Source organism: Salvia splendens, chromosome 9 (genome assembly GCF_004379255.2).
Source record: "Salvia splendens isolate huo1 chromosome 9, SspV2, whole genome shotgun sequence".
Lineage (NCBI taxonomy): Eukaryota > Viridiplantae > Streptophyta > Magnoliopsida > Lamiales > Lamiaceae > Salvia > Salvia splendens.
This window is the reverse complement of record NC_056040.1, coordinates 610,389-636,732: the sequence shown is the minus strand read 5'-3', so window position 1 is coordinate 636,732 and position 26,344 is coordinate 610,389. Positions and strand designations below refer to the sequence as shown.

At 38.2% G+C, this 26,344-nt stretch overlaps 4 protein-coding genes across 6 annotated transcripts; 1 reads left to right on the top strand and 3 right to left on the bottom strand.

Moving 5' to 3' along the window:
• Positions 1–4: 4 nt before the first annotated feature.
• Positions 5–1,731, bottom strand: LOC121748949 (CBL-interacting serine/threonine-protein kinase 11-like). The gene has a single exon (XM_042143537.1). It carries the CDS (start codon positions 1,494–1,496, stop codon positions 186–188), a length of 1,311 nt encoding a protein of 436 aa, XP_041999471.1. The 5' UTR covers positions 1,497–1,731; the 3' UTR covers positions 5–185.
• Positions 1,732–7,410: 5,679 nt separating this feature from the next.
• Positions 7,411–9,698, top strand: LOC121746813 (protein GRAVITROPIC IN THE LIGHT 1-like). 3 transcript variants are annotated; one of them, XM_042140746.1, is made up of 2 exons: positions 7,411–7,740; positions 8,094–9,698. In XM_042140746.1, the coding sequence occupies exon 2, from the start codon at positions 8,111–8,113 to the stop codon at positions 9,452–9,454; it is 1,344 nt and encodes a 447-aa protein (XP_041996680.1). In that variant the 5' UTR covers positions 7,411–7,740; positions 8,094–8,110; the 3' UTR covers positions 9,455–9,698. The 3 variants fall into 3 exon arrangements, with proteins under 3 accessions (XP_041996680.1, XP_041996681.1, XP_041996682.1); XM_042140747.1 differs by having other exon boundaries at positions 8,082–9,698; XM_042140748.1 differs by having other exon boundaries at positions 7,411–9,122; positions 9,224–9,336.
• Positions 9,699–14,594: 4,896 nt separating this feature from the next.
• LOC121749674 lies at positions 14,595–19,236 on the bottom strand. Its single transcript, XM_042144259.1, has 9 exons — positions 18,510–19,236; positions 17,784–17,969; positions 17,421–17,513; positions 17,061–17,243; positions 16,882–16,984; positions 16,597–16,782; positions 15,473–16,476; positions 15,064–15,401; positions 14,595–14,983 (listed from the first exon to the last, which is right to left on the bottom strand). Exons 1-9 carry the CDS (start codon positions 18,699–18,701, stop codon positions 14,923–14,925), a joined length of 2,346 nt encoding a protein of 781 aa, XP_042000193.1. The 5' UTR covers positions 18,702–19,236; the 3' UTR covers positions 14,595–14,922.
• Positions 19,237–21,613: 2,377 nt separating this feature from the next.
• Positions 21,614–23,218, bottom strand: LOC121746827 (40S ribosomal protein S26-1-like). Its single transcript, XM_042140766.1, has 5 exons — positions 23,065–23,218; positions 22,876–22,968; positions 22,384–22,468; positions 22,136–22,269; positions 21,614–21,852 (listed from the first exon to the last, which is right to left on the bottom strand). The coding sequence occupies exons 1-5, from the start codon at positions 23,065–23,067 to the stop codon at positions 21,781–21,783; spliced, it is 387 nt and encodes a 128-aa protein (XP_041996700.1). The 5' UTR covers positions 23,068–23,218; the 3' UTR covers positions 21,614–21,780.
• Positions 23,219–26,344: the final 3,126 nt, after the last annotated feature.

Genomic DNA, 26,344 nt, shown 5'->3' with positions numbered 1-26,344 from the left:
CAAATTTACCTAAATTTTTATCATTTTCTCAAATCAACTATACACTCTTTCAATAATCACTGAGACTATTAATTTACAAACACGGTTGTTGAATACCCAAAAAACAATATAAAACGATAAAAATAAACACTTATATTCAAACGACACGAAACTACCCCTCCAACCGCCGTGGACCGAATGGGAAACTAATTGCTGCCGGCAACTTCTACCTCCGGCCGCCGCAGAATCACCGGTCTGATCTTCTCACTCCACAATCCGGCGAAAGCGGTGGCGTCTCCGGCCTTCCGTTTCACCTCCACCACCACCAACCGGTCTGTTAACCGGTAAACCTCTAGCGAGACTACGAAATCACCATTTTGCCCCTCGAGCTCCACCCCACACTCCTTGGTCTTCCTCAGCTGCAGGCCGCCGCTCTCCGCCTTCACCACCTCCTCCACCTTCTCCAACACCGTCTCCGGCCGCTCCTCCGCCGTGAGACGGTCGACGTCTTCCGCCGCTGCGAATTTCGCGTCGAACAATCCGGAGAGGTCGAGTCCCCGGGAGAAGGAGATGATGCCAAACGCGTTCAGATCCTGCGTTTTCCTCTCTTCCGGATTTGTCAAATTGGTGATGCTCTCCGATTTCACCTCCGAATAACCGTTTTTAAACCACGGATCGAGCTTGATTTCATCGATTGAGATTCTGATTTCGGGATTCGTGTCGAGCAATCGAGAGAAGAATCGTTTCAGATCCGGTGAAATCCACTTAGGGCACCGGAATTCGCCTTTGTAGATCTTCTTATACATATTCATCAAATTCGGATCGTTAAACGGCAAGTAACCGGCGGTGAGGACGAACAAAACGACGCCGCACGACCACACATCCACCTTCGCGCCGTCGTAGCCTCTCTTCGCGAGGATCTCCGGCGCCACGTAGGCAGGCGTGCCGCAGAGCGTGTGCAGTAATCCGTCGGATCGCACGTGATCGGAAAGCGCGCTCAAACCGAAATCGGAAACCTTCAAATCGCAATTCTCATCGAGTAACAGATTCTCCGGCTTCAGATCGCGGTGGTAGACGCCTCTGGAATGGCAGTAGCTGACGGCGGAGATGAGCTGCTGGAAATACTTCCTCGCCAGATCCTCGGCGAATCTGCCCTTGGCGACCTTCGCGAAGAGCTCACCGCCTTTGACGAACTCCAAAACGAAGAAGATCTTCCTCTTCGTCGCGAGCACCTCGAGCAGCTTCACGATGTTCGGATGCCGGAGGAGGCTCATGATCGAGATCTCGCGCTTGATGTTGTTGATCAGCGTCGCGCTGTTGTTCAGCCGGCTCTTGTTGATCACCTTGATCGCGACGCTGCGGCCGGTGGCGACGTCGCGCGCGTGGTAGACCTTGGCGAAGGCGCCGCAGCCGAGCAGCTTGCCGACCTCGTATTTGTTGAACAGAGCGTTCTCCGGCGACAGAGCCATTGTCGAGGCGGCGCGAGCGGAGCTTGACGCCCCGTGGATCTCCGACATCGACGGTGGAATCTAGACGATTTTGAGAGATTGATTGTTGAAGAATGGGGAGAATTCAAGCTGCGGGAATTTGAAAATGAAGGTTTTGTTTATGGCTCTGTGGTTGTGTGTTGAGAGAGTGATTTGAGACTAATCAAAAGAATTTGAAGCCTATTTCTAGATTTTAGATTTTGGGTTAATGGTCCATAATAATTTGGATTTAATTATATAATTAATTATTAGTATTATTTCTTTACTTGTGTGGGGTAGGGGGTGAGATTTAAGTGTTGGTATTTCAATTTTCAAATCTTGAAAAGGTGGGAAACGGATGAAAATTTGAATCAATATATTTTCACTGTGTTTATTTTAATTTTGACAAAATTATTGATGAATTTGTAATATTGTTCTTGAAAATGGATGAATGTTGTTTGGTACTAGTAGGAATAAAATAGAGCTACATGTGATTGGAAAACACTACAGTAATATGTTATAAACTTAATGAGAAATGAAAATTTTTGTAATTATACTTGTTTCATCCCCACAAAATAGTGTGCATAGTGTGGTATGCCTGATTATGTAGACTGTTATGGGAATTGAGAAGTAATGGATTATGTATGATGAAATTATAGAAAAAATGTGAATAAAGTATGAAATTTGTGATCATAAAATGATTAAAAAAACTTACTGTGTGCTGATTTTAGAAACTCTGAAATGACGAAATGACAACAATGTGTGTATCACTCCATTTTATTATTATATCATTAACTTTGCGTTGATCTTTGAAACACAGATAACTTAGTTTCATGTTACAAAATAGATGCTTCATATATTAATTAATATGACGATAATATCACAAATTTTGTTATTATATCCATTTAAATTGTTACGTTAGTTTCGATTTTCAATTTTGAGAATTGCGACAAATCGACAATCACATTAAAGTTCATGATAATTACGGCTAAATTTTAAGTAAATATAAGCCTGTTTAAAAAAAAAAAAACTCGAACTGACAAATGGATTCTAAATTAGGAAAGTCGCACGTAGCAAACCCCACACGTGTACAGTATGAGAAGATTCTTAGCTAATGAATTTTAAATTTAGTTTATTTCTTTTTTATGACCTTTTGAATTTTGAAGGAATTAGTTTTATTTTGAGGGCGGCTGTCGGCGGAGTATCGGTGTAAATGGTCGGCGTTTTGGTCAAATATTCACAAATTTTAATTTGTTAAAGTATTTTATTTTCCTTCGTTTGAAAATGTCAATAGTATTAATTTCGTTAAGCGGCAGCATGTAGTAGCACAATCAGAATATTCATTTCCAAAGTCATCGATATTTTCATTTTTTAGAAGTTTTATTATTCCGGTCTTGCTCACGTATTTTATTTTATTTTATTTTATTTATAAAGTCAGATCTTAATTTGATTACTATTAATTTTATATGTGTTACAGTATTTGTTAGTTATCAACTCTTAACTCCTATTTTCCTTAGTTGAACACATATATATTTACAGCATATTAATAATTTTATGAGCAATAATTATTACGTCATACTTCATTATTTTAGTTAGAGATATAAATATACTTTAATTAAATTTCTTAAAATGAAAAACCACTAAAAGTGTTACTCCATTATTAATAATTGTAGCTAATAATGTGACAGACAATACATCCATTCAATCATTTGTACCAACAACAAATAAATGAAATGACAGCATATTTTGATTTTCATTGTAATATTGTATGAATTTTTGGCGTATCTTTAATTTTTTTAATATGTTATTGGTGCATATGCAAGTAAATAATTGTAATATTATTGATATATTATATTTAGTCGATATTTCGGTGCAAACTTTTAATTGAACTACGATATGTACGCAAAAACTCTATCTGCTACTCCCTCCGTCCGTCATTAGAAGTCTCATTTATGAACGGTACGGATTTTAAGAAATATTAAAAATGTGGATGGAAAAGAGTTAGTGAAATAGGAGTCTCACTTGTATACATTAGTTTTAAATGAAATGTGAGCGGAATGAGTTAGTGGAAGGTGGGACCCTTTTACCATTTATAGTAAAAGTGAACCAGGACTCCTATTCGCGGACGGACTAAAATAGAAAAACGGGACTCCTATTCACGGACAGAGTGAGTATATAATTACATGTATAGGGGTGTGTAGCGTGTGTTATATTGCTAACTCAGTCTTAAATTGGTAACTACAACTCATTGATAGGAATTGAATCATTAAATCAAGGTACAAGATCATTCATCCACGAATATCAATGTCGTCTACAAAAAATGTCAATTAAGGATATTAATGTCAATTAACAAAAAGTTATAACTAACTTTAAAAAAATATCTTCAAATTTTAAATGATTATAACTATCTCAATTTAAACTATTTTTCACACAACACATATCAAATTAAAGATAATTTTATAAGGATTCTAACGAGATCTCACTTGCATATGTTCCAATGTCAAAATTTGAAGACAATTTTTTTTTTTGAATTTTTCGTATTTCTGTTGTAACAAGTTAATATCAAAATACCTATGATAATATATCAATACAATACAAAACACTAAATTTTGTTTGACATATTCAATGAATCACATTGAAATATTTAATACACTATATTGACATTTTGATCTAAAACCCTAATTTTAGTAGCTTTTTTATCTTTTTAAATTTAAATAATAATAAAAAGAAATTACACATGGCAATATATAGACCACTAGATTTCTACCAATCTTATAATTTTAAATTAATTATAGTTAGCAATTAAATATTGATGGTAGTATATGTTTTAAGAGTATACATAGTAAAATATTGTAATCTGCTCATATCGTTTGGTAGTATATGTTTTAAGAGTACACATAGTAAAATATTGTAATCTGCTTCTGACTATTTTTTTATAAAGAGTAATATATATCATGGTAAAAAGCAAGCAATGTTAAATATCATTGATGTGTATTTTTCAAGCTTTTATATCAATGGATTAATATCACACAAGTTAATTAAATTAGCTCTAAAATTACAACTTTCTGCAAGAGTACAGATGTAGTTGTAGTAAAAGAGTGTCGAACCACAGGGAGGCGTAGGTTATTTAATTTGAGAAAGATAAAATAAAGAGATGATAAAACAAACAAAGATAAATAAAATACTAAACTAGAAAAATAGGATAAGAAGAAATCATTGCTCCTATATGTCTTGGGCATACGAATTGGGATACTTCGATGGATTACTACGATCAAGACTATGCTTAAGAGGATGAAGTTTGTTTTACGCTCCCTATCCGCTGAACACTTCAAGGGAATTGTATACCTAGGATAAGCTGAACACGTCTCCAAGGTTCTACTCACTAACCTATCACCCCTGCTAGGTCGCGCAGTAGGCTTTAGTTTAGCTTCTATAAATGTCAAACACGATAATTAGCTCATTTTAACTTATTGCCCACGCGGAAGCGCAGCAGACACTAAACCAAATTTATAGATGAAAACTATCGATCCACTCGAGATTATCTCCCTGAACAAGAATCAAATCTCGAGTTCCCTGCATATGAGTACGACCAAAATCTATGCTAAAGAGGCAATAGAATAATGGCTACAAAGTTCTACCTATCTAGACGTCTCAAGATTAGTAGAAAAATTAAACAATTCATAAACAAGAATCACACGTAAATTAAACCATAATAATCATCAAAGTATCCAACAATTCACCCTACAACATATTCGGAGCAACGAAGGAAATCTAGCCAAACATACTAAAATGAATTACACCAAAAGAACCGTGAACCGTGAACTCCGTGGTGTTCTCCAACTCTAGATGATGGATGATCTCCTCCGGGATGGAGTATGGATCTTTCCTTCCTCTTCTTCCTTCTCCTCTTTTCTTCCTCAGCAGTCGTCCCCCCCTCTCTCCAATTTTTTCCTTATTTAATTCCTCCAAAAACCCGAGAGAAAACTGCCAAAATGCAGTTACAGCACCAAACGCCCGACCGGGCAGAATTAAAAGAGAAATTCGCCCGACCGGGCGAATAATCTGTACTCCTCATGCGTAATGACAATTGCCCGACCGGGCGTTTTTGAATCTTGGAATCGCCCGACCGAGCGAAGAATCTGACCTCCGCATGCATGCCTTCCTTCTTCTTCCTTCATTCTTTTCACCATCCGAGCTTCGTTCCTACACCATAAACATACTTTTGCGAGCATCAAACTATATAAATCATGTAAAGTTAGGGGAATAAAAATGTATAATTTGATTCACATCAATCATCTATTTCTTTTAAACTTTCACTAGTTTCCTAATTGCTAATAATTAATTCAAATCGAGGCTAACACTAATATTCACAAAAATAATACCTCCATCACTCCATGCATGATCGAGAACGATTATTTAAAACTTGTAATTACAAGAAATAATTTTTGTACACAATAATTTGTCAAGGCAGGTGTTGTCACCCACAAAGCATATAATATAATTGGAGATGAATAAACTGAAAAATAAAATTAATAGTGGAGGACTTATTTTATGGAGTGGATGGTGGGACATATTTCAAAAAATTTAAAATGCAAGATAAATCATAATGTAATCAAAACTTGTAATTTTAGAGGCAATTAATCTTTATTGGATTAATTTCTTAATATACTCTAATCTCCAATTATCAGCTTTAGTACTTTATTTTATAATATAAATCTTTATAGGTAATACGAAAAGAGAGATTGGTGTGTGTGCCAAAATTCTAATATTTAAGCTTTTTGTTTTGAATACGCCCAATATATGTTGTTTTTATTTACAACCTATATTTAAATTTTTCCTTACAAAGATTATGAATTATTTAAAGCCTTTATTCCATTAATACAATCCACATAAAACTTGGATGGCTCCAAATTTTGTAATTAATAAATTGCCAAACTAAAACCTAATAAGTGATATGTAAGTTTTACTAATATTGATGCTTAATTTTATAATTGTGGATGAAATCATTAATGCTAGTGGCTAGAAATTAAAGTCTTTGTTTGGTGGTTTTCAATTTGCCCTAATATATATACTCCAATAAATCGCATTTTTTTATTGTTACATAAACAAAAGTTACTAAATTGTTTGTACCCAAACTTTTGGTATTCTATTATTCTAGCGAAACCTTAATATAAATAACAATTAGTTGTAAATGAAATACTCATTCCTAACTTATAAATTCAGTATTAAATCGTTTTTTATTTCATCAATACAACTAAGCACGTTCGGACATTTTAACTATTGTATAATAGCATATACTTTATCAAATGTTTATAACAACTTAGTAACTCTCCATCCCTTCATGGTTTCATCCAATTTTCATATTCTTGAAATTGTTGATTTGGTAATTCAGACATATGTATGTACGAGCATATCATAAATAAATCAAAATAGAAAGTGTGGTTGAGCATGTGCTCTTCACATTCTTTTGTCGAATGCTGATTTAGTAGTTACTACTTTAGACAAGTATGTGCGCGAGCGTGTTAAAAGTAAAATAAGATGTGACGATTAAACACTGTTTTTATGATAATTTAAACCTTGGTAGTCGAAAATTAAATAATACTATACACATTTACCGTACTAATGTTTGTAATATTCAAACATTTGTAATACTATTAGTAAGGAGTAGTACTCCCTCCGTCCCGAGCTACTCGCTCATTTCCTTTTCGGCACGGAGATTAAGGAATGAGTGTATAGGAAAGTCAAAAATGACGGCTGTAGGTGAAAATTTTTACTAAAAATGGAAAGAGTGCAAGTAACTTGAGACGCCCAAAAAGGAAATACGTGCGAGTAGTGCGGGACGGAGGGAGTATAAAATAACATGACAAAACGATTTATATTTTATGAAATTACAAAAATACCCCTAATGCAAATTCGAAAACTTTTCCCTCTTCTCAGTTTCCGTGCAACCGGCAGATCCCTCCCACAGTGCAGATTCCGTCGTGTTCTTTTCCTCCTCGAAAAACACACACGCACAATCCAGCTCGAAACGGCGTCGTTTCACGCACTGAGACGTGCAGTGCGTGTTGTCAGATTCCAAATTAAACAAACTTCTGCTCAGTATGTGAGCAGCTTCACACTCACATCTCTCTTCGAAACCGTTGTGTTTTTACCCTTTCCACTTTCCCCCAAACCGGGCTTTATAAACCCTAATGATTGATGTCCCCAATTCGCTCGCCTTTATCTGATTCATCAATGCCGGAAGCAGCAGCGTCACCATCACTGCTGCTGTCTGCTCCGTTTTGAGCCTTCTGCGGTACGCCTTGCTCCACATTTTTCGAGCTTTTTTCTCGCTTTTGCCTGATTTGGCAATCTAATTAGTGTGATTTGATTTAATTTTGAATTTGTTAGCTCTTTTTCTGCGTTAGATATTTTAATTGGAGAACATTTCCTCCTTTTTTTTAATCCCTTTATTCCCGGAGGTGTTTGAAACCCCCAATTTTGTTTTCTCGAGCTCTTTGCAGCGGGAATTTCGGTTTTGGTTCCCCTCATTAAGACTTTTTCCTGTAGCAAGTGTTTGTTTTTGTTTCTTATTGAATTACTTTAAAAAGTGTGGTTCTTAGTGAGATTTAGTTGATGCTGTTCATTTAACAGCAGATCTTGGATTAGGTTGGATTTTTTGGCAAATGGGATTGGATTCAGATAATCAGGGGATGGAGTTTGCAGCTAGTTCTAATAAACCCCTTAAACCCCCTGCAAATATATCTGAAATCGTGTCAAAATTCGCCAAAGTTTGTAAATTTAGATCCATTGGTGTATTTCATACGTCGGAGAATGTGGACAATGGCCATGTTTATTCGGTGATTGCTGGCGACAATGCTTGTTTAACGGATGGAGAATGTGGCGAAGATGTTCGATTGTGTGCCAAAAAAATATCTCCGGAGCGTGCTGTGTTATGTGTGGAGCTTGTGCAGCTGTTCGACACGCTTCTGGCGTTAAAAATAGCGTATGTGAAGCTCCAAGAAGCGCACATTCCATATGATCCGGTGAAAGTTAGATTTGCTGATGGAGAGGTTATGTTTCAGCTCGATACGCTTGGCAAGATCAAGAAGGCTTATGAGGAGAAGCAATTGAAGGAAGCTAATGCCTTTTCTGCTGGCTCGGCTCGTTTTCTTGCTGAAGTTATGGTTATGGAGCAGCAGCTGGAGAAGTTGAAGTCCGAAGCCAAGAATAAGGGCAAGAAAGTTGCTAGTTTGCGTAAAAAGCTTCAGGGGTTGGAAGCGAAGAACACAAAGCTGGCTGAAGAGACTGAGGAGCGCGAGAGGGAAATGTTTGCGGGTTTGAATCATCATTCATTGGAGAGTCTTGTCAGGGCTGTCGGAAAAGCTATTCATGATTTTGCAAAGCCGTTGATTGCCTTGATGAAACATTCGGATTGGGATCTAGACCAAGCTGCCTACGCAATACAATCATCGGTTGTATACGCAAAGAGGTCACACAAGAAATATGCGTTCGAAGCTTATATCGCCAGAAGGATGTTTCGCGGGTTTCTGCAACAGCCTTGCTTTTTAGGGAACATTATGAAGTTGGATGACCCTATCGTTGCGTTAACTGATGACCCGCAATCTAGTTTTGCCGAGTTTTGCAGGGATAAATACATGCTCGTAGTTCATCCCAGGATGGAGGAATCATTTTTTGGTAATTTAGACCATAGGAATCTCGTGGCTAATGGGATTCACCCGTGTACTCCTTTTTATCGTGCATTTGTAAGAATGGCGAGATGTGTGTGGTATTTGCAGGCACTGATTGGTTATATCGAGCCTGAAGCTGAAATCTTCGGTGTTAAGCAAGGAGCTGAGTTCGTGGATGTTTACATGGAGGTTGTGGACGAGCTCAAGGAGTACGAGGTTATGGACAACGAAAGGTACAAAGTTGAGTTCATGGTAATGCCTGGTTTTATGCTAAAGGAAAGTTTGATTCGGTGTCAAGTATATGTTTCGAGAGGGAAGTTCTCAAATGGATGGCGCTAGGAAGAACGAGCATGTTTAGGTACTGTTTGTGAGAACATTTTGCAGTTTTTTCGCTCTTGGATTACAGTACTAGGCAGGGGATCAGGCTGCAACTTGGCTTAACGAGCATCGTTGCAACCGGGTCGTAAAATTATCAGAATGGAATACCTACTCTGTAATTACAGTATCTTAATCTGATGCAACTTTGACATGTACATATATTTTCAGATTTGCTATATATTACTTATAATCTGATTTTGTATCAGATGTTGAGTGATCTTATCTATGGTTTTGAGTTTTTGGTACATTTTCTTTCTTGGTTTGAAAAGTGTGGATTTGAAGGAATGTTGAAGCTTTTTTTATGGCTGTTTGTTTATTTGTTGCTTCAGAAACACACACTCACATTGAGAAGGGGGGGAAACTTCTCTTGTTTTCCCAGTGACTAGGGAAATTCGTGGTCGCTATACTTCTCGTGTTTTCTTAGTGACCGGGAAATTCATAGTGAGCAATTTGTTGAGCACAAACCCATGTCTCGATGTGTCGACTGCATTTGTCTGTTCCCGATGTGATCTGGTTTGAGGGGAGGTTTGTTGAGTACAAACTCATCCTATATTGGAAGTCTTGGGGAAGTTGGAAGATGTACATAATTACTATCCAACCTTAAACGTATGTTGCAGTCGATAATCTGAACACAATTTCTATTAGGCAAAGTGTAACAAGGGTTGAGAGAGTATGTATCATTATTTGGATTTCATTTTTGGGAATATGGAATTTCACAAAATGAAACCTTATTCAGATGGAATGTTTATTAATTATAAATTATCAGTATGTAGTAATGTTTGATTTCATATTTTGTCACGTTAGTGTTTTTTTTTCTGCACATAAGTTGGATAGCGATGGTGATTTGAACAACCATCATTATACATTTGACAAATAGTTATCTAGTGAAATAATGAGACAAATCATAGTAATATATTATTCTAATATATAATTATAGCTGTATCATAATGTGCTGTCGAAATCAAGAAAGAGAATATTTAATTCTTTATTTAGTCTTTTTTTATTAGAGAAGAAAAAAACATCTAGACAGTGTTCATATGACTAAGATTGATGTTTAATTTAGGCAATATTGACAAATTATGTTATTGATCAGCCTAATTAATTTTCTTTTTATGTACATAATGACAATTAGTAGATGAGGTGAAGCATAAAGAATAATCCCTTTTTTTGGAGTTTTGCTTGATGGAAAAAATAATCCAAAAAAATGAAAAGAAATTTGATGTCTTTTTCATGGTTTAGAAACTGTGAAAGCACTTGGCATAAAATTGTTGGAGGTAGAAAGTACTAATCTACTACTAGTTGATATGGTTACGGGACGGTTAATTTGAGGTGAATGTTAGTTGTCGTTCAAGAATGGGAAAATTTGCTTATTACTTAAAGACTTTAGTGCGGTATGTGCATCGAGAATGAAATTTTTTAGCAGATTTTTCTTGTCACACTATGTATACAATTCGAAAAGAGAGTGGATTACATGAGTTTCTTATAGTTAGTTTGTGATTTCTTTTGAGTTTTGCCTGCTTCCATTGCCAGAAAAAGAGAAAATTTTAAAGTTTTCCAGAAAAGGAATATGTACAAATATTATGAGCTAGTTTATACAGTACTAAGAAATAAAATGAATATTGATGAAGAAAGACACAATTTGAGTTATAGAACATTTATGTTTTTTTCAGACTGCATTTATCAGAAATTACGTAGATTCTATCTGACAGGTCTGAATATTACAGTTATTTTAGTACTTTTGTTGTTCCCTTTTATATTTTCTTCATGTTTAAAGTATTTAATTTTTATTTCCCTTGAAGTGTATGTCGTCTTTGACAATAAATTTCCACACAGTGTACACACTAAAATACTTGAGGATAAGAGCATCCGCCGCCGTCCGTGCCAGCGGCGAGGACGACGACCGCCGCCGCTGCGCTCGCGCCGTGCCAGCGAGCAGGCGACGTGGCGGCTTATGATTGGGCAACGGCATAGCCGTTGCCTTTGAATTTTTTATTTTTTTTAAAAAAATAATTTTTAAATTATATAAAATGATTTAAAAAAATCTAAATCCCAAAAATATGGCCATTTTTTCCCGTTTTTTCTGAATTTTTTTGATTTTTATTTTATTTTATTTCCCCCAAAAGCATCTATAAATACACACATTCATCATCCATTTATCACATCAATTCATCTCCCATTCATCTCTCATTCTTAATTCTCATACAAACTATCAACACATTCATCCCTCATTCAAAACCTCAAATGGATTTCACCCATATTATGGCGGAAGCGGAACGCGAAGAACAAGAATACTACGAACAACATCGTGCCGCTTACGAAGCATATGTCGCGGCGAATACCCCCGCTCCTCCTCCTCAACGAACCAGATCAAATCGGCGCTACATTCATCGTGACCGGGAGGGAGCCCACGAAAGGCTCGTGGCCGACTACTTTGCCGACCAGCCGCGGTTTCCGGCAGATTACTTCAGGCGCCGTTTTCGCATGTCAAAGCGCTTGTTCATGCGAATTGTCAACACATTGTCCGCACGTGTTGAATTCTTCCAAACAGGTCCAGATGCAGCCGGCCGGCAAAGTATCACGCTGTTGCAGAAGTGTACGTGTGCCATCCGACAACTCGCTACTGGGCAAACGGCCGACATCTTCGACGAGTATTTGCATATCAGTGAGTCCACTGGAATCCTTTGTCTAAAGAATTTTTGCGAGGGCGTTCGTTCAGCTTTCGGGGATGAATTCCTTCGGGCACCCACCACCGATGATTGCCAACGGTTGCTTCGTCTTCACGAATCAGTCCATGGCTTTCCCGGAATGCTTGGCAGCATTGACTGCATGCATTGGAGGTGGAAGAATTGCCCGACTGCTTGGAGGGGGCAACACTTGAGCGGTCACAAAGGCGGCGGCCCAACGCTTATCCTTGAGGCGGTCGCCGACTACCGCCTATGGATTTGGCATGCATATTTCGGCGTTGCTGGATCCAACAACGACTTGAATGTACTATATTCTTCACCACTCTTCACTGATGTGATGAATGGTGTAGCACCGGCGATCGACTTCACCATCAACGGAAATAGCTACCACATGGGTTACTATCTCGCCGATGGTATCTACCCAAGGTGGTCGACTTTCGTGAAGACGTTCAACAACCCGCACGACCCGAGACGGGTTTTTTTTGCGCAGCGTCAAGAGTCTGCACGGAAAGATGTCGAAAGAGCTTTCTTAGTCCTTCAAGCCCGATTCAACATTGTGAAGTCCCCGGCTCGGCTATGGTACGTGAATAATATCGTCGACATCATGTTCACGTGTATTATCTTACACAACATGATTATAGCCGACGAAGGGCCGAGGGCGGCTAGCTTCTAAGACGAGGACGAAGCCGGAAGCTCAACAGCGAGGTCTCCCCCACGCCGAGGCGAGCATATGACGGTCGGCCAAAGAATCGAGACAAGGCACACAATGCGCGATACCCGAATCCACAATCAACTACAAGAAGACCTAATCAAACACATGTGGGCGAAATTCGGCAACGCGTAGTGGTTTTTTTAATTTTTAGTATTTTAATTATGTAATTTTTAATTTTTTAGGATTTTAATTATGTCGTTTTTATTTTATTTGTCATTTGTAATATTATTTAGGTTTTTTTTAATGAATTTTAGTATTATTGAAATGTTATTGTTTAATTGAATTTTAAATTAATTGTGCTCGTCCTTGCGGAAGAGCACAGCTGTGAGTGTTGTGCTCTTGCCAGAGAGCAGGCAGAAAAAGTGGGGCCAGGCCCACAACCGTGCCGCTGGCAAGAGCACGGTTGTGGATGCTCTAAGGTAGGGCTAAAGTAAAGCCACTTTTTTTCCCAAAATAAAGTACTATGATTTAGTTGTTCATGCATCAATAAAGGTTGTCTACCTCTTTCCATTATTTATTTTCCTAAAATTTCAACGACATATATTCATCATATTTCGCATGGCTGTTTTCATTTTTACATATAAATTTGGACATACCATGCTAATACAGTGATGGTTGTTTCACTTTTATATACATCTGACATGATTGTGTAGAATTATCACTGAAAATTTGACATAAACTTCCACATATGTATTTTCATTAAGAAATTAATTGCAAGAGCTTATAATTACATGTTACACATTAGTGAAGAAAAATCTAGTGGTTTTTACAATCAAAATAGACAAAAAGAAGTGGAGAGCTAGCTATCAGTTATTAGCATCAAATCCCAAATTTTCTATCATCTTTTTTTGATGAATGAATGTGGAAAGTATAGGTGTCCTATATACACTGAGATGACAAGAATCTGTGCACTCTTTATGGTTCATCACCCTTCAAAAATTTTAGGAAAAATGCTACAACACATAGGGTAGGGGTAGGGCGTTGGCCCCCTCCACCCGTCGTCTCGATGCTACATCTGATGAAATACTACGCATGTTTGTATTTGTGTTCATGTGCAAGAGTAGTAAGCACACCGTTATTGATTATTTTCGATCGGAATAGGGTTCATTTCTGGTCGATGTTGGAGGACGAGCCACTTGAAGTTGCTGGATGTTCCTTGTCCGCCAATGGTAATGCTAATGAGCCGAGACTAGAGGGGGATAATTGTTCCCATCTAGCTTGAATCCTAATACGATGCTTTCTGTTTTATTTACGCTTGGTTAAGGGGTTCAACCGAGAAAGGTTTAGGTCGGGGGATGGTGATGAATAGTGAAAGGAAAGCACGTGAATGGTGCAAGTGTTTGCGCTTTTGCGTGCTAATGCCTTTATCTAATTTGCACATATCAATACTCCTCCGTCCCGGATTAGGAGTCCTATTTAGTTATGACATGTGTTTTAAGAAATGTAAAGAAAAGTGGATTGAATAAGCTGGTGAAATATAGGTCTCACTTATATAAATTAGTTTTATAACAAAATGTGTGTGAAATAAGTTGGTGGAATGTAGGACCTACTTACCATTTATGGTAAAAGTGAAATAGGACTCTTATTGTGGGACGGACCGAAATGACAAAACAAGACTTTTATTATGGGACGGAGGGAATATTATCTACAAAACAAAATTTCCATCAAATTGATTTCTAATCAATTGGTGACTGAAAACTGCCTCTTTGATAAAATAAATAGATAGATAGATTCGAACACCAAATTTCCAGTCATGTCAATTGTCACAGATAACAAGAAATTAGGAGTTGGTGTATTAATAATTGTTCACAACCAAACCTGGCCTTAGTTCATCGGAAACGATGGCTCGACTGAGCTAGGTTCAAACAACTGAACCCGAATGCTCTACCACTGTATCACATCCCGTAAGTATCGTAACAGGATCTGAGATACAAGCGGTTATGGCTGCCTAAAAGTCAAGCCGTTTTTGTTAGTGTCTGAATCCACATCATCTCCATCGCCTCTACTGTACAAGTTGAACGACGCCCTTCAGTTTACAGGCACAGTGGAGGGAACTCGTCTTCATTCTTCAGGTGGATCGCCCGCCCTGCAACCCTGAAGTGCACAACCGCGTTTTAAAACTATATAGATGATCGACACTTCAAGAAACCAGGGAGTAGACGATGCTTTGGTACCTTCCTCCATCTGGTTCCGTTGAGGCGCAGTTTGATATGACCTGTTCTGCAAGTTTCCCAACGGAGCCAAACTCGATTGTGCATGATGTGGTTATATGCCCATTGATCGGTTTCCCGCCTCCGGCTGCATCGGGAGATTGGAAATTCACATCTGATCTCTTTCTTTCTCTTGGATGTCCTCTTCGTGTGGCCAGAACGTCGTGGTTACCATTTATGGAACAATGTGAATTGACAGAAGGTTTTGAACCGTTGTTATGGCCGTATTTGTGGGGGTTTTGTACACCTGGGAAATTACTCCTTCCCCTCCAGTGGGAAGGCTTCTCCATGTAGTAAGTACTCTGCAGATAGGGAGCTTTAAGAATACAGATCATGGTGAATGGTACAAAAAAAATATAGAGCGATGTTATACCATATCGGGGAAGTAGGTGCCAAGTCCTCGAGATTTGTCTGTCCCTTCAAAGCTAGCATACATAACGTGGTCCGTGGGCATGAAGTGTAAATCTATTTTGGGGAACTCCTTCTCCTCGAGCAATATTGATTTACGAACAACTTCCCATTGCCTTCTCTGAATATCTGAAGCGGGTGATGGTGATGAAGGATTTTTGGCAGATGCTGCAGATAACGTAAACCCATGGCAGAGCTGGGCGCGAAGCAAGCTCCTGATGTTGCTGTCGTAGTCTCCAGTTAGATCGGCTAGTGGATTGAAAGCTTCTGATTCGCCTCCCACACTTGCAGAGTCTAGTTCTCTAAAATCAAGAGATGGAGTTTCAATAACGCTTGCCTTTGAAGTCGAATTAGAACCAGTAATGCAGCTGCAGGCAGCTTCGTGGTTGTCCATACACCATTGAAACGTATTATCCATTTGAACGTGTTCTTCTCTGTTCTTCAACCAAGGATTGAAGCCAAACCCCTCCGAGAATCTACTTTCTGCAGATGATCTTGAGGCGAGATAATGCAGTTTGTGGAAATGATTCTCGGGCAAAGACCCGCCATTACTGTGGCTTAATGCATAATCTGGCCTGCTGTTCCTTGAATCGCAATCTTCAGATGTCATCCCAGGAGAAACTTCCTTCCTCGAATGTCTATCTAGCCCACCTCTAGGCTCTAAAACAGATGTATGTTCAGCAGAGATACTTTCGTCCTCAAAATCACTGATGGAGGACATTGCAAGCATGTTGTCGTTGTCAGATAACAGTTCAATCGGGGATGATAAAGATGCAGTCAACGACTCTTCATCGCTAAATTCTAGTGCCAGAGTTCCAGGGCTACTTCTATGTTGATGCTCATGCCTTGCGCGGGTATTAGAGAAAAACCTACGGATTTCATCTCCAACTTCACATCTTGGGCGTACAAGAATCTGACCGAGCTTGTGAGCACCATACTTCAATGCGCTCCTTATGCGGTAGAAATTGCCTAGCAGACAGTAAAAACAGCATAAATTGCCTAAAAATGTCACAATTACACTGCTAATATGTTAATTACAAATTATATTTTCCATCAGCTTGACAAATATCAGCAGTAAGCTTTCCTGACCTCTGTGTACGCTGCGCCCGAGATTATTGTTTTCCTTCAGTGGGTCGATAATATTCAGATGTTTTAGCTGAAATGTTTTCGGGTTTGCATCAAGTCCCCTAGAAGGAACTGAAAACAGTTCCATGGATCTGTTCAAGAATTCTTCAGTAAGCAACAGACGGTTGCACCGATGCTCAGGCATCTTCACTGCGTGAAATCAAGAAAAGAAATACTAAGCAGCAATAAGGGTATTACAATCAAGTGAAAAATGTATCACTGTGTTATTGAAGAGGATTGATTACTCACCCACTATTTCAGGTAGGGATGATCTATGAACTGGACCTTTCAAACTGATGCAATAATTATCCCAATCGAACTGACTGTAGTAGTTGAGAAATCTATAGAGAACCTATTGAGAAAGTACAAAATTAAGGAACCAACAATAATCCATCCCTTACCAAGAGTCGTAAGTGACAGGTACTCACCGATAAAGGACTGCTTAACGATGAATGGAAGAAATGGAATATGTACAAGACAAGAATTTCCAAAGCATATGTCGAAAGTAACCCATGGTGTGCCCCAAGTATACGACTCTCGTAATAGCACCAAGCCTTAACCAGGATAATACTGCGTTTAAAGACATGATTTCTCCCAACGAGACGATCCACCTGATCCACAAACAAGTTCAAAAAAATGCTTCAAGCAAGCATGCACAGAACACGCTTCAAAAGGTATTAATCATTCTGAAGTGGGTATGGGACTTCAAAAATTTACAGCAAGGCAGTAAATTCACATATCCAAACACAAGTGGTAACCATCTCACGAAAAAACGTCTTTACAGTTACCTGCTCAATAAAACAGAGTGTCGAAAGTCCACCTAGCTGATTAAAGGTTACATCGACCACAATATTCTGCACAAAGCATTTAACAAGTTTGACCTGCCATCGGAAGCAAGATACTAATCAGTCCAGAGCCCCCCAAAAAAGAAAAAAATAACATTTTTCCACAAGTGAAAGCTGTTATCTTTAATCATTCCACAAAGCAAAAACCAATAAACATAATGTGCATAATCAAATACACATTCCAGTTGGTTTTATTTAATTCGATATGGTACAGCCGTACAGCAGAGGATAAAAAGTGTTACAATACGTTAAACTAGCCACGATCCAAGAAGAAAGGTACTATAGAGAACTTGTAAGAAGAACTACCTCAGCATCAATAAATTGAGTGTCCTTTACTCGGTACTCAGCATCTTCATTCTGCTCTTCAGCCTCTAAAAGAGTGAGAACGTCATGGGGCAAAGACTCCTCCGCATTCGGACCCTTTAGGATGGTCAGATCAATATCACCATCCGGTAGGTACGTCTTCAGTGGCACTGACCCATACAGAACAACCTGATACCAATACGAATTAGTCAACATGATTGAGCTACCATATTATTTATCATTGATTTATATGTATTCCCAGTCTTCTTACTCCACCACTTTCAAAAAAATCAAGCTGTTTGACCTAAATTATGTTGATTACAAGACCATTTCTTAGTCATGAAGACTCCAATCTCATCATACTTCACAAAATCAAATAGAATTATACGGGTTTGTGTTAGTCAATAAGATTCATGATCAGCACATAGGCCTATTCTAGATGGACAAGTGTTGAATCCATCACACAGATTCAACAGAATAATACATTAAGATTATTTCTGAAATCCATCACACAGATCCTAAGAAGCTATAAAGTTTAAAGCTTTTGTCTTTCTTCTACACAACGATTTAATTAATTCAAATCTAACTAAGTTTCCACATCAATAACAAGAAAAAATAAATAAATAAATAAAGCACCTTCAGACTTCAAGGGCATGCAGGTTTTCCAAAAAATAAATTGTGAAAAAGAAATTTTAAAAAAAATAATCTAAAAAGACCAAAATCGATTACCTCGCAATTCAAACGAGTCTTGACGAGCTGCTGAACGAACTCAACGGCGTCTCTCCTCTTCTCCTCCGAGTCGAGTGTGGGGTGAACGCAATTCAGCACTTGCTCCGCCGCAGACAAACACTCCTCACTGATCAACGCCGGATCAGCCCGAGGAGACGCCGAAACGTCGATTTCCGAGCGCAGCTTTCCCATTCACGATGTCAATTACTCAAACAAAAAAAAGGACAACTCACTCAATTCGAAGAATTTTCAGCTCTCCATCTCTCTCAATCATTCTTTTTCACTCCTTACAGCTTAAAACTCCAAGCGAATTCTCATTTTGCTGCCGTCACATCACACCACGGAGAGAGAGAGGGAAGGGGTTTTAGAAAAAAATTTGGGGGTTTTGCGGAGACATGTATGGCAACAATTCTAGCATTAATTTTGGCTTTCCGCCTCAATTTTCCACCAGAATTCTTCGGATGCAGAGCTAAAAGTGAGAGAAATCCGGAAATGAGAAGGAAATTCTATACCAGCTTGCTCCAATTCATGTTCTTTTCAGTTATTTGCAGAGATACACAAAAACCAAAACAAAACCGCCTTCATCTCCCTCTCTCTCTACACATACACGTTTGCGTGCGCCTCTATACGTCTATATATATGTATATGCGCACGTCTAGATTTGGATTTTCCCTCTCTCTCTCTTCTTCGTGAAAATATCTACAAATGGCGCGGCAGAAAGGCGAGACGCGACGAAGGGAAAAAGAAAGAAGAAACAGTCGCTTTTGTTTATTTCTGACGTAAACGCCGTCGTTTCACTCCAACGGCGTCGTTACGTGTGAGGAATTTGTAATGAATAAAGTTTAACGCTATTACATTTGCGTAAATCTTTAAGCACATTTAATTTAATTTATTTTATTTTACCGATAAATTTTAGTAGTAGTAATTTCACTTCGACATAGTATGATCTTTTACACAGTTTAATTTCAAATAAGGGAATTGCTAAAATGTTATAAAAAAATGGAATTGGATTTGGAAATTAATGTCATTTCATCTAGTAATATCAATAATATCTTTTCCACAAACGTGCAATTTTAATTAATAATTTTAACTGAGAGCTCTTAGAAACAATTTATTCATTTATAATTATAGAAAGCCCATCGTTTATTTTTAATTTTAGTATCTAAAAAATATTATTGACGTTAGTAAGTTTGTAAATTGATTATATATTTTAAGTTATAACTCATTTTTTTCATTTTCTTGATAACTTTAAATAAATAAAATTAAATAAAAAATTAAATTTAAATTTTAATATATAAAATAAAATAAAATAAATCTGTGTTCGTTGATATAAAGAATATAACCTAACCATTTTTCAATCTTTATCTTTAAATATTCAACTTTAGATATTGGGAAAAATCCAGCGAATGTGAGAATATACAGGGTAAATAAATTTAATACTCCATTCAAATAAAAGACTCACGTGATGGTGATTTGGATTACTCCCTCCGTCCCTGATTAATTGTCACTATTTGACCGAGCATGAATTTTAAGAAATATAAAGAAAAGTTGGTTGAAAAAATTATTGGAAAATGAGACTCACTTTTTATATTAGTTTTATAATAAAATGTGAGTGAAGTGAGTTAGTGGAATGTGAGACCTACTTATTATTTATGGTAAAAATGAAGTGTGATAATTATTGATGGAAGGATCGAAATGGAAAACAGTGACAATTAATTGGGGACGGGGAATACATAACTCGTGGAAGAAGTAGTATATGTATTTTGTCAGAATGATAGTACAATTTTTTATTGTACCAGTAATGTTTGTGTCCTTTTATATATTTGTCGTAAAGACATTATGTTGTCATTAAATGCTATGGACTATGGTGAAAAGGCATAAAGATTTACTGAGAATTTGTAAAAAAATTGGGTGGAAAAGTTGACAATCCTCTTTTTATTTATTGTGTATTTATGGAATAAAGAATGTTTTTATTGGAGCAACTTATTAAAAAAATTATAAGTTTTGATTAAATTCTAGTGGTCCAGTAATTTTAAAAATCAGTCGTAAATAAATAAATTTTAATATTATTTTTAATTTTCTCATTAAGAAATATTCTGATAATATTTTATTGATTTGCCGCATACGTGTTCACAAATGTTGATGTGATTACATTATTTACTTACTTTGTTGAATAAAATAATGAAATTGACGATTGATCTCACCTTTGTTAAAAAAATTTAAGTGCCACATTAAATATACCAAATTAAATGAAAGAACTGAAATAAATACTAATATTAAAATTTATAATTCTTATGATTCCATTTTAAAGTTACAGAACAAATCAGAAATTGATTAACATTCATAGTAGTGTATAGAGAGAGTGTTTCATTTAAGAATTATTCTTAAATAAGAACTTGAGAATTTATCGGTTGTTAATTAGTATATTTTGTGTTATTAACTAATAAATTTACAATTTTTTATTTTACAGTAGATTTCAATCAGTTAATTGAACCATTCACAGCATCTATAATTATATTATGCTGATGTTATCCCAATTTTAGGAATATGTACTTTTTTCCAATTTTATGAATAATGTTCTTTTTGACTGGATAAATTGTCTGTATAGATGATGTGGCCTCCCCTATACATTGATCCACTATTATAAATTGATGGGTACACTCCAAAGTTTTGAAGAGGATATTTTTTTCTCATCCCATCACTCCCCTGCTCTAATACAATATATGACCGATCACAAAAATACTACTCCTCCATACCTCTATCTCATGATCCCATTTACAATCATATCTATGCAATGTTATTTTATAAGTTAAAATAAAAGAAGAATAAAATAAGATGAACAATAATGTAGTACTAGCAAAAATGATGCCTTTATTTAATAAATATTTGATTAACCAAACGAAATGCATCAAGTAGCTTGGAACAAAAGAAATATCAAATTATCAATTATAATTTGAGCATATAATATCGCAATAGATGGAAAATGGAAATTGTGCAAAACACATAAACTATCTTTGACCAATAGTTCTTGAAAACAGGGGTTTCATGAAGTTAAGCACAATGTGAAACATTCAACTATTTCACAAAAAATTATGATATTGTACTTTAAAATAAGAAACAACTGGATTTAATAACTGTTTGCAGATAAAATTGGGTTACAGGAATTGTGCCAGACAACTAAATATAACAATGGTGATCGTCAAAAACAGAAAACGCGGGTTGCATAACAAGACCAAGTGGGGTCTAGTAACAAAACTCCGAATGAAATGAATCAAGGGCGAGCAGCTTGAGGGGGGGCACCTGGCCGTGGAGCTTGACCTTGTCCGGGCTTAGGCAGGTCATCCTGAGGATTTCGAACCATATTAGTTGAGTGAGAAACACAACAAGAGAGAGAGAGACAAAGATACAAACACATATAAGCCGATACACCAACAATGCCATTGAAGCAATGGGGTCCTAAACCAGCAATTTGATTGTGTTTTAGAGTTACAAGGGAACAACTAATAACGGTTTTGAGAACATTATGTAGTACAATATAGTTGTCATCTCGAAAATAATGGTATAGCACACGTGCATTTAAGGAAGAACAGCAAATTGAATAAACAAAGAGAATTACTAAAACTGACCCTTGGGCGTCTGAAGCGCTGTGGGGGCTCTCTGTTTCTCCTGTCAGTAACGGATCGAACCCTCACTACCTTGGAGTGAATAGCGCATGAGACGCAGTATTGCACTTTCACGTACAGCTTAGGAAGGGTGTACCCTGCCAAAAGGAATTGGATAGTTACACATATCATCCTAACAATTAAATCGAGCAAAAGCCAACAATGTTCAGAGTAAAAGTCTAGCAATAAATAGAGAGGATGAAGAGGCATACCATCATAGGCACAAGCTTCTTGAAGATCCCTAACTGCAGCTTGCTCGACTATGTTCCTCACATTGAATCTCTTGATGGCCTTATCCTGTCAAGCATATACCAAACAACGCAGTCCCCATCATAAATCTTCCTTATAACAATTGGAATCAATGAAATTTTCATACACATGATTCTTAACAATTCACAAATTTACAATTTACACATAATTCATGATGTACGGTGTATATCCTGTTGAATAATCATAACAATTTACACATAATTCATGAAAATCACCTAAATACTATCATGTTATAATAAATAAATAGAAAAATAAATTCCATATAGCAAGGTCAGGATAGAACTATCATACACAAAAGGAGCTCGTAAAATTCACAAATTTCAAAAACACATAATAATTCTGAACCAATCCAATTTGCCAATACCAAAATAGGACCATCCGAATTCGTAGCTAATTAGGTAACATCTTAGCAGAAAAACGGAAGAATCAAATACCTTAGGGCAGCATTTGCCGCAGTTGGAGCATCGGATGAATTTGGTGTGTCCACGACCGTGCTTGTTGCGACCGCCGTTCCTTCTCTTAAACGTCTGCAATTTTACAAAAATAAAAGCAGAATGATCAGCGAAAAATAGGAATGTAGTATCCAACGATTTTGAAAATAACAAGAGAAAATTGTATTTCACCATCGTTGAGCTACGGACTTGATCTCAGCTCTGAAACGCAGAAGAGTTAGAAAACAAGCGCGACGACGAGAGAGACAATCAAATCAGTGAGAAGATTAAATATATGCGATTGGTGAAACCCTAATGTTACTTTTTTGAGCCATATCCCATGATTGGCCCAATTAGCTTTTCAATCTGCCCAATTGAAATCACTATTGGTTTGCATAAATAAATAAATAAATAAATAAATATTCCGACCCAACAATTGCAAAATAGTCTCGCGGTACTCGTGCCTCACCACCACACACTGATTAATGTTACACATATCCCAAACCTTTATAACGAGACTCAGGCAAATTTCTATTTCGTCTGTCTAAGTTGATCTACAACCTGCTTTAATATTAAATCTTTATATATGGTCAATAATTTAACAACTATTGAACCATAACCAAAACTTTTGGAGTATTTTTAAACCAAAATTCAACCTCATTTTAATTATACCACCAATTGTGATAACCCTCATATTGCAACATCAGCAACTTGCTGCTAGGACAAAGTCTTTGGACGGACTAATGAACCGACTTGTTCTTACAACTTTGATCTTGACTTTATGTGTGGCAAAACTGTGCAAATAAAAATGGAAGTATTTATATTTTTATAAGAGTAAAGACCAAAATTGATCCTGAATATATGATTATTTTACGATTTTGGTCATAAATTTTATCTTTTGGATTTCTTGGTCATGAACATATGACAATTTTACGATTTTGGTCATGAACTAACTGTTCCGTTAAAAACTAACGGTCAATGGGTTTAATCCTGACCAAATTAGACTTTTAATTCTGATTTTTTTACTCCCTAAATAATTCCCTAATTATAATTAGTAAATATTCATTTAAAATTAATTCCCTAATGGCGCGAGTGGATCGAATTGAAAGCCCTAAAAAACTCCTCAGTGAAAGGATCGCCCGCCGCTCTGAAATTGCTCAATTCCTCGAGAGTTCTGGCGTAATTCCTTCCTCGGGGGCGCCGTAGTGCTCATCCTGGAACTTCCTTAGGGCTACATTGACGATCGACTCGATGTGGTCGGTGCGCTTTAGGCAGGCGTCGAGCGTGGTGCAGAAATCTAGGATTAGGAGGCTGTTTTGGAAGTAATCGTCGACGAGATCGGAGAGTTCGGGATTGTTCCAAACGTCGCGCCTGTTGTGGAAGATGATTTTGACGACTTCCTAGTTGGTCTCGAGGAGGCATTCGGTGACCTGGCTGAGGGAATCGAGGGACAGGGCGCGTGAGTCGAGGGAGAGGGTGATGGAGTTGATGGCGCGGGTGGTGCGGAGGCGGACGGATGAGTGGAAGCTCTGGAGTTGTGGATCGGAGAGACAGGCGGCTTCGTAGGAGGTGAGGTCGGTGGCTGCTAAGGAGGTGGAAGAATTCGGGGTAGGGGTCTGAGATGGTTCGAGGCGGCGGCGGGTGTGGTTGAGGTCTAATTTTAAATGAATATTATTTATTTCTAATTTTAGGTCATCCACAATGGGGCGGACGATAGCGCGCCCGATGCATCGGGCGCGCTATCGTCCGCCAATTTGGCACCGCGGACGACGGACGATGCATCGTCCGCGCTCGATGCTTAGTCCGCGGACGATACAACGCGTTTTAGTTTTATTTTTAATTTTAAAATTTGAAAATTTTGTTATGTATATACCCCTGGCTTCACTTTTCATTTGTAACTTTTCGATTCACATTTGAACTCTCAAATTACGTTATAAAATGGATTCCGGTGGATACTCAAGTCCTAGTAGTCCGATGTTTGGAGATGTCGGACGGTGGCCGGGTACACAACCTGGTGAATATCGGTCGTTCGACGCCAACACGCAGTACGATCAGGACTTCAGCACAGATTCATACGGTCTCTCCGACATGGAGTCGTCTCCAACTCGCGCTCCCACCGCTTCCCGTCGCACCGCCGCTGCCGCCGCCCCCTCCGCCGCCGCCGCCCCCTCCGCCGCCAGAAAGAAGCGGACCAAGCACCGCGCGCACAAGGAGCCACGTCCGGCAACGGATGAAGAGTACGCCCCCGGTCGTACGAACTACCAGCCGGATGAAACCCTCGTCTTGGCGAGGTGTTGGGTGCATATATCGGAGGACCCGATATTCGTTAACAACCAGAAACAGCTCGCGTACTGGGAGTGCATCGCCGAGCGCTACAATGAGGCGAAGCCGTCGAGCGCGTACAAGCGCCAACGGGAGCAGCTCCTCAAGCATTGCGATCAGGTAAAGAAGCAAGTCAACATGTTTGCGGCGGAGTACGAGAAGTGCTCGAGGGATCAGGGAAGTGGCGAGAGCTTGGGCGACGTGCGCGATAGAGCGCTGTTGTCATACCAGCCCATATACGGCGACTTCAAGCATTTCAACATCTGGGCGCTCTTGAGGGACAAGCAGAAGTTCCAAGGCGGGATTCTGCACACCGGTGCGGCGAAGAGGACGAAGACCACCGACACTGGTGGTTACACGACCAAGAGAGTTCCGGCACACCGATGTCCTCCCAGCGACGTCACATAGGCGTCAAGGTTACGAAGAACAAGGGGAAGGCGAAGGCGACATCCTCCTCGGCCGCCGCCCCCCATCGTCGATCCTGACCCCGACCCCAGCGATGATCCAGGCGACACTTACCCACGCGGATTTGGCAACGACCTTGATGGCGCAGACGTTGTTGGATACGCAGAACGCCCTTATGAAGTGTACGGATCCGGCCCAAGCCGAGCGCCTCCAGAGGTTGAGCGATGAGTTGAGTCGGAAGTTGGGGCTTTTGTAGGATAGTCATTTTTTTTAACTCGTGTAACTTTTTTTTAATCAATGAATTTTTTGTCGTTCTTTTAGTTAATCGTTGTGTTTTTAATAAGTTTGCATTTATATATTTGAAAATATTTAAATTAAATAACAAAACAATAGTAAAATGCTTAGGGCGCCCCACTGCAGGTGGAAGGCCCAGAGGATAAAATGCTGACGTGGCGGTGCATAGGGCTGGCTTTAGGGCGCACCTTTGGGCGCCCCATTGTGGATGGCCTTAAATGAATATTTACTAAAATAATTAGGGAGTAAAAAATCAGAATTAAAAGTCTAATTTGGTCAAAATCGAGATTAAACCCGTTGACTGTTAGTTTTTAACGTAACGGTTAGTCCAATACCAACATCGTAAAATGACCATATGTTTAGGACAAAAAATCCAAATGATAAAATTTATAACCAAAATTGTAAAATGATCATATGTTCAGGACCAATTTTGGCTTTTACTCTTTTTATA

What these genes read in the sequence shown, in the direction of transcription:
- LOC121748949 (XM_042143537.1), bottom strand. Translation starts at nt 1,496, where the DNA reads ATGTCGGAGATCCACGGGGCGTCAAGCTCCGCTCGCGCCGCCTCGACA.
- LOC121746813 (XM_042140746.1), top strand. Translation starts at nt 8,111, where the DNA reads ATGGGATTGGATTCAGATAATCAGGGGATGGAGTTTGCAGCTAGTTCT.
- LOC121749674 (XM_042144259.1), bottom strand. Translation starts at nt 18,701, where the DNA reads ATGGGAAAGCTGCGCTCGGAAATCGACGTTTCGGCGTCTCCTCGGGCT. An exon ending in CGTTAAGCAGTCCTTTATCG is followed by an intron (nt 16,985 to 17,060) that starts GTGAGTACCTGT and finishes CTTTCTCAATAG; the next exon opens with GTTCTCTATAGATTTCTCAA. An exon ending in ACGGAACCAGATGGAGGAAG is followed by an intron (nt 14,984 to 15,063) that starts GTACCAAAGCAT and finishes TGTGCACTTCAG; the next exon opens with GGTTGCAGGGCGGGCGATCC.
- LOC121746827 (XM_042140766.1), bottom strand. An exon ending in GCGGCAAATGCTGCCCTAAG is followed by an intron (nt 22,469 to 22,875) that starts GTATTTGATTCT and finishes TATGCTTGACAG; the next exon opens with GATAAGGCCATCAAGAGATT. An exon ending in AGCGCTTCAGACGCCCAAGG is followed by an intron (nt 21,853 to 22,135) that starts GTCAGTTTTAGT and finishes CGAAATCCTCAG; the next exon opens with GATGACCTGCCTAAGCCCGG.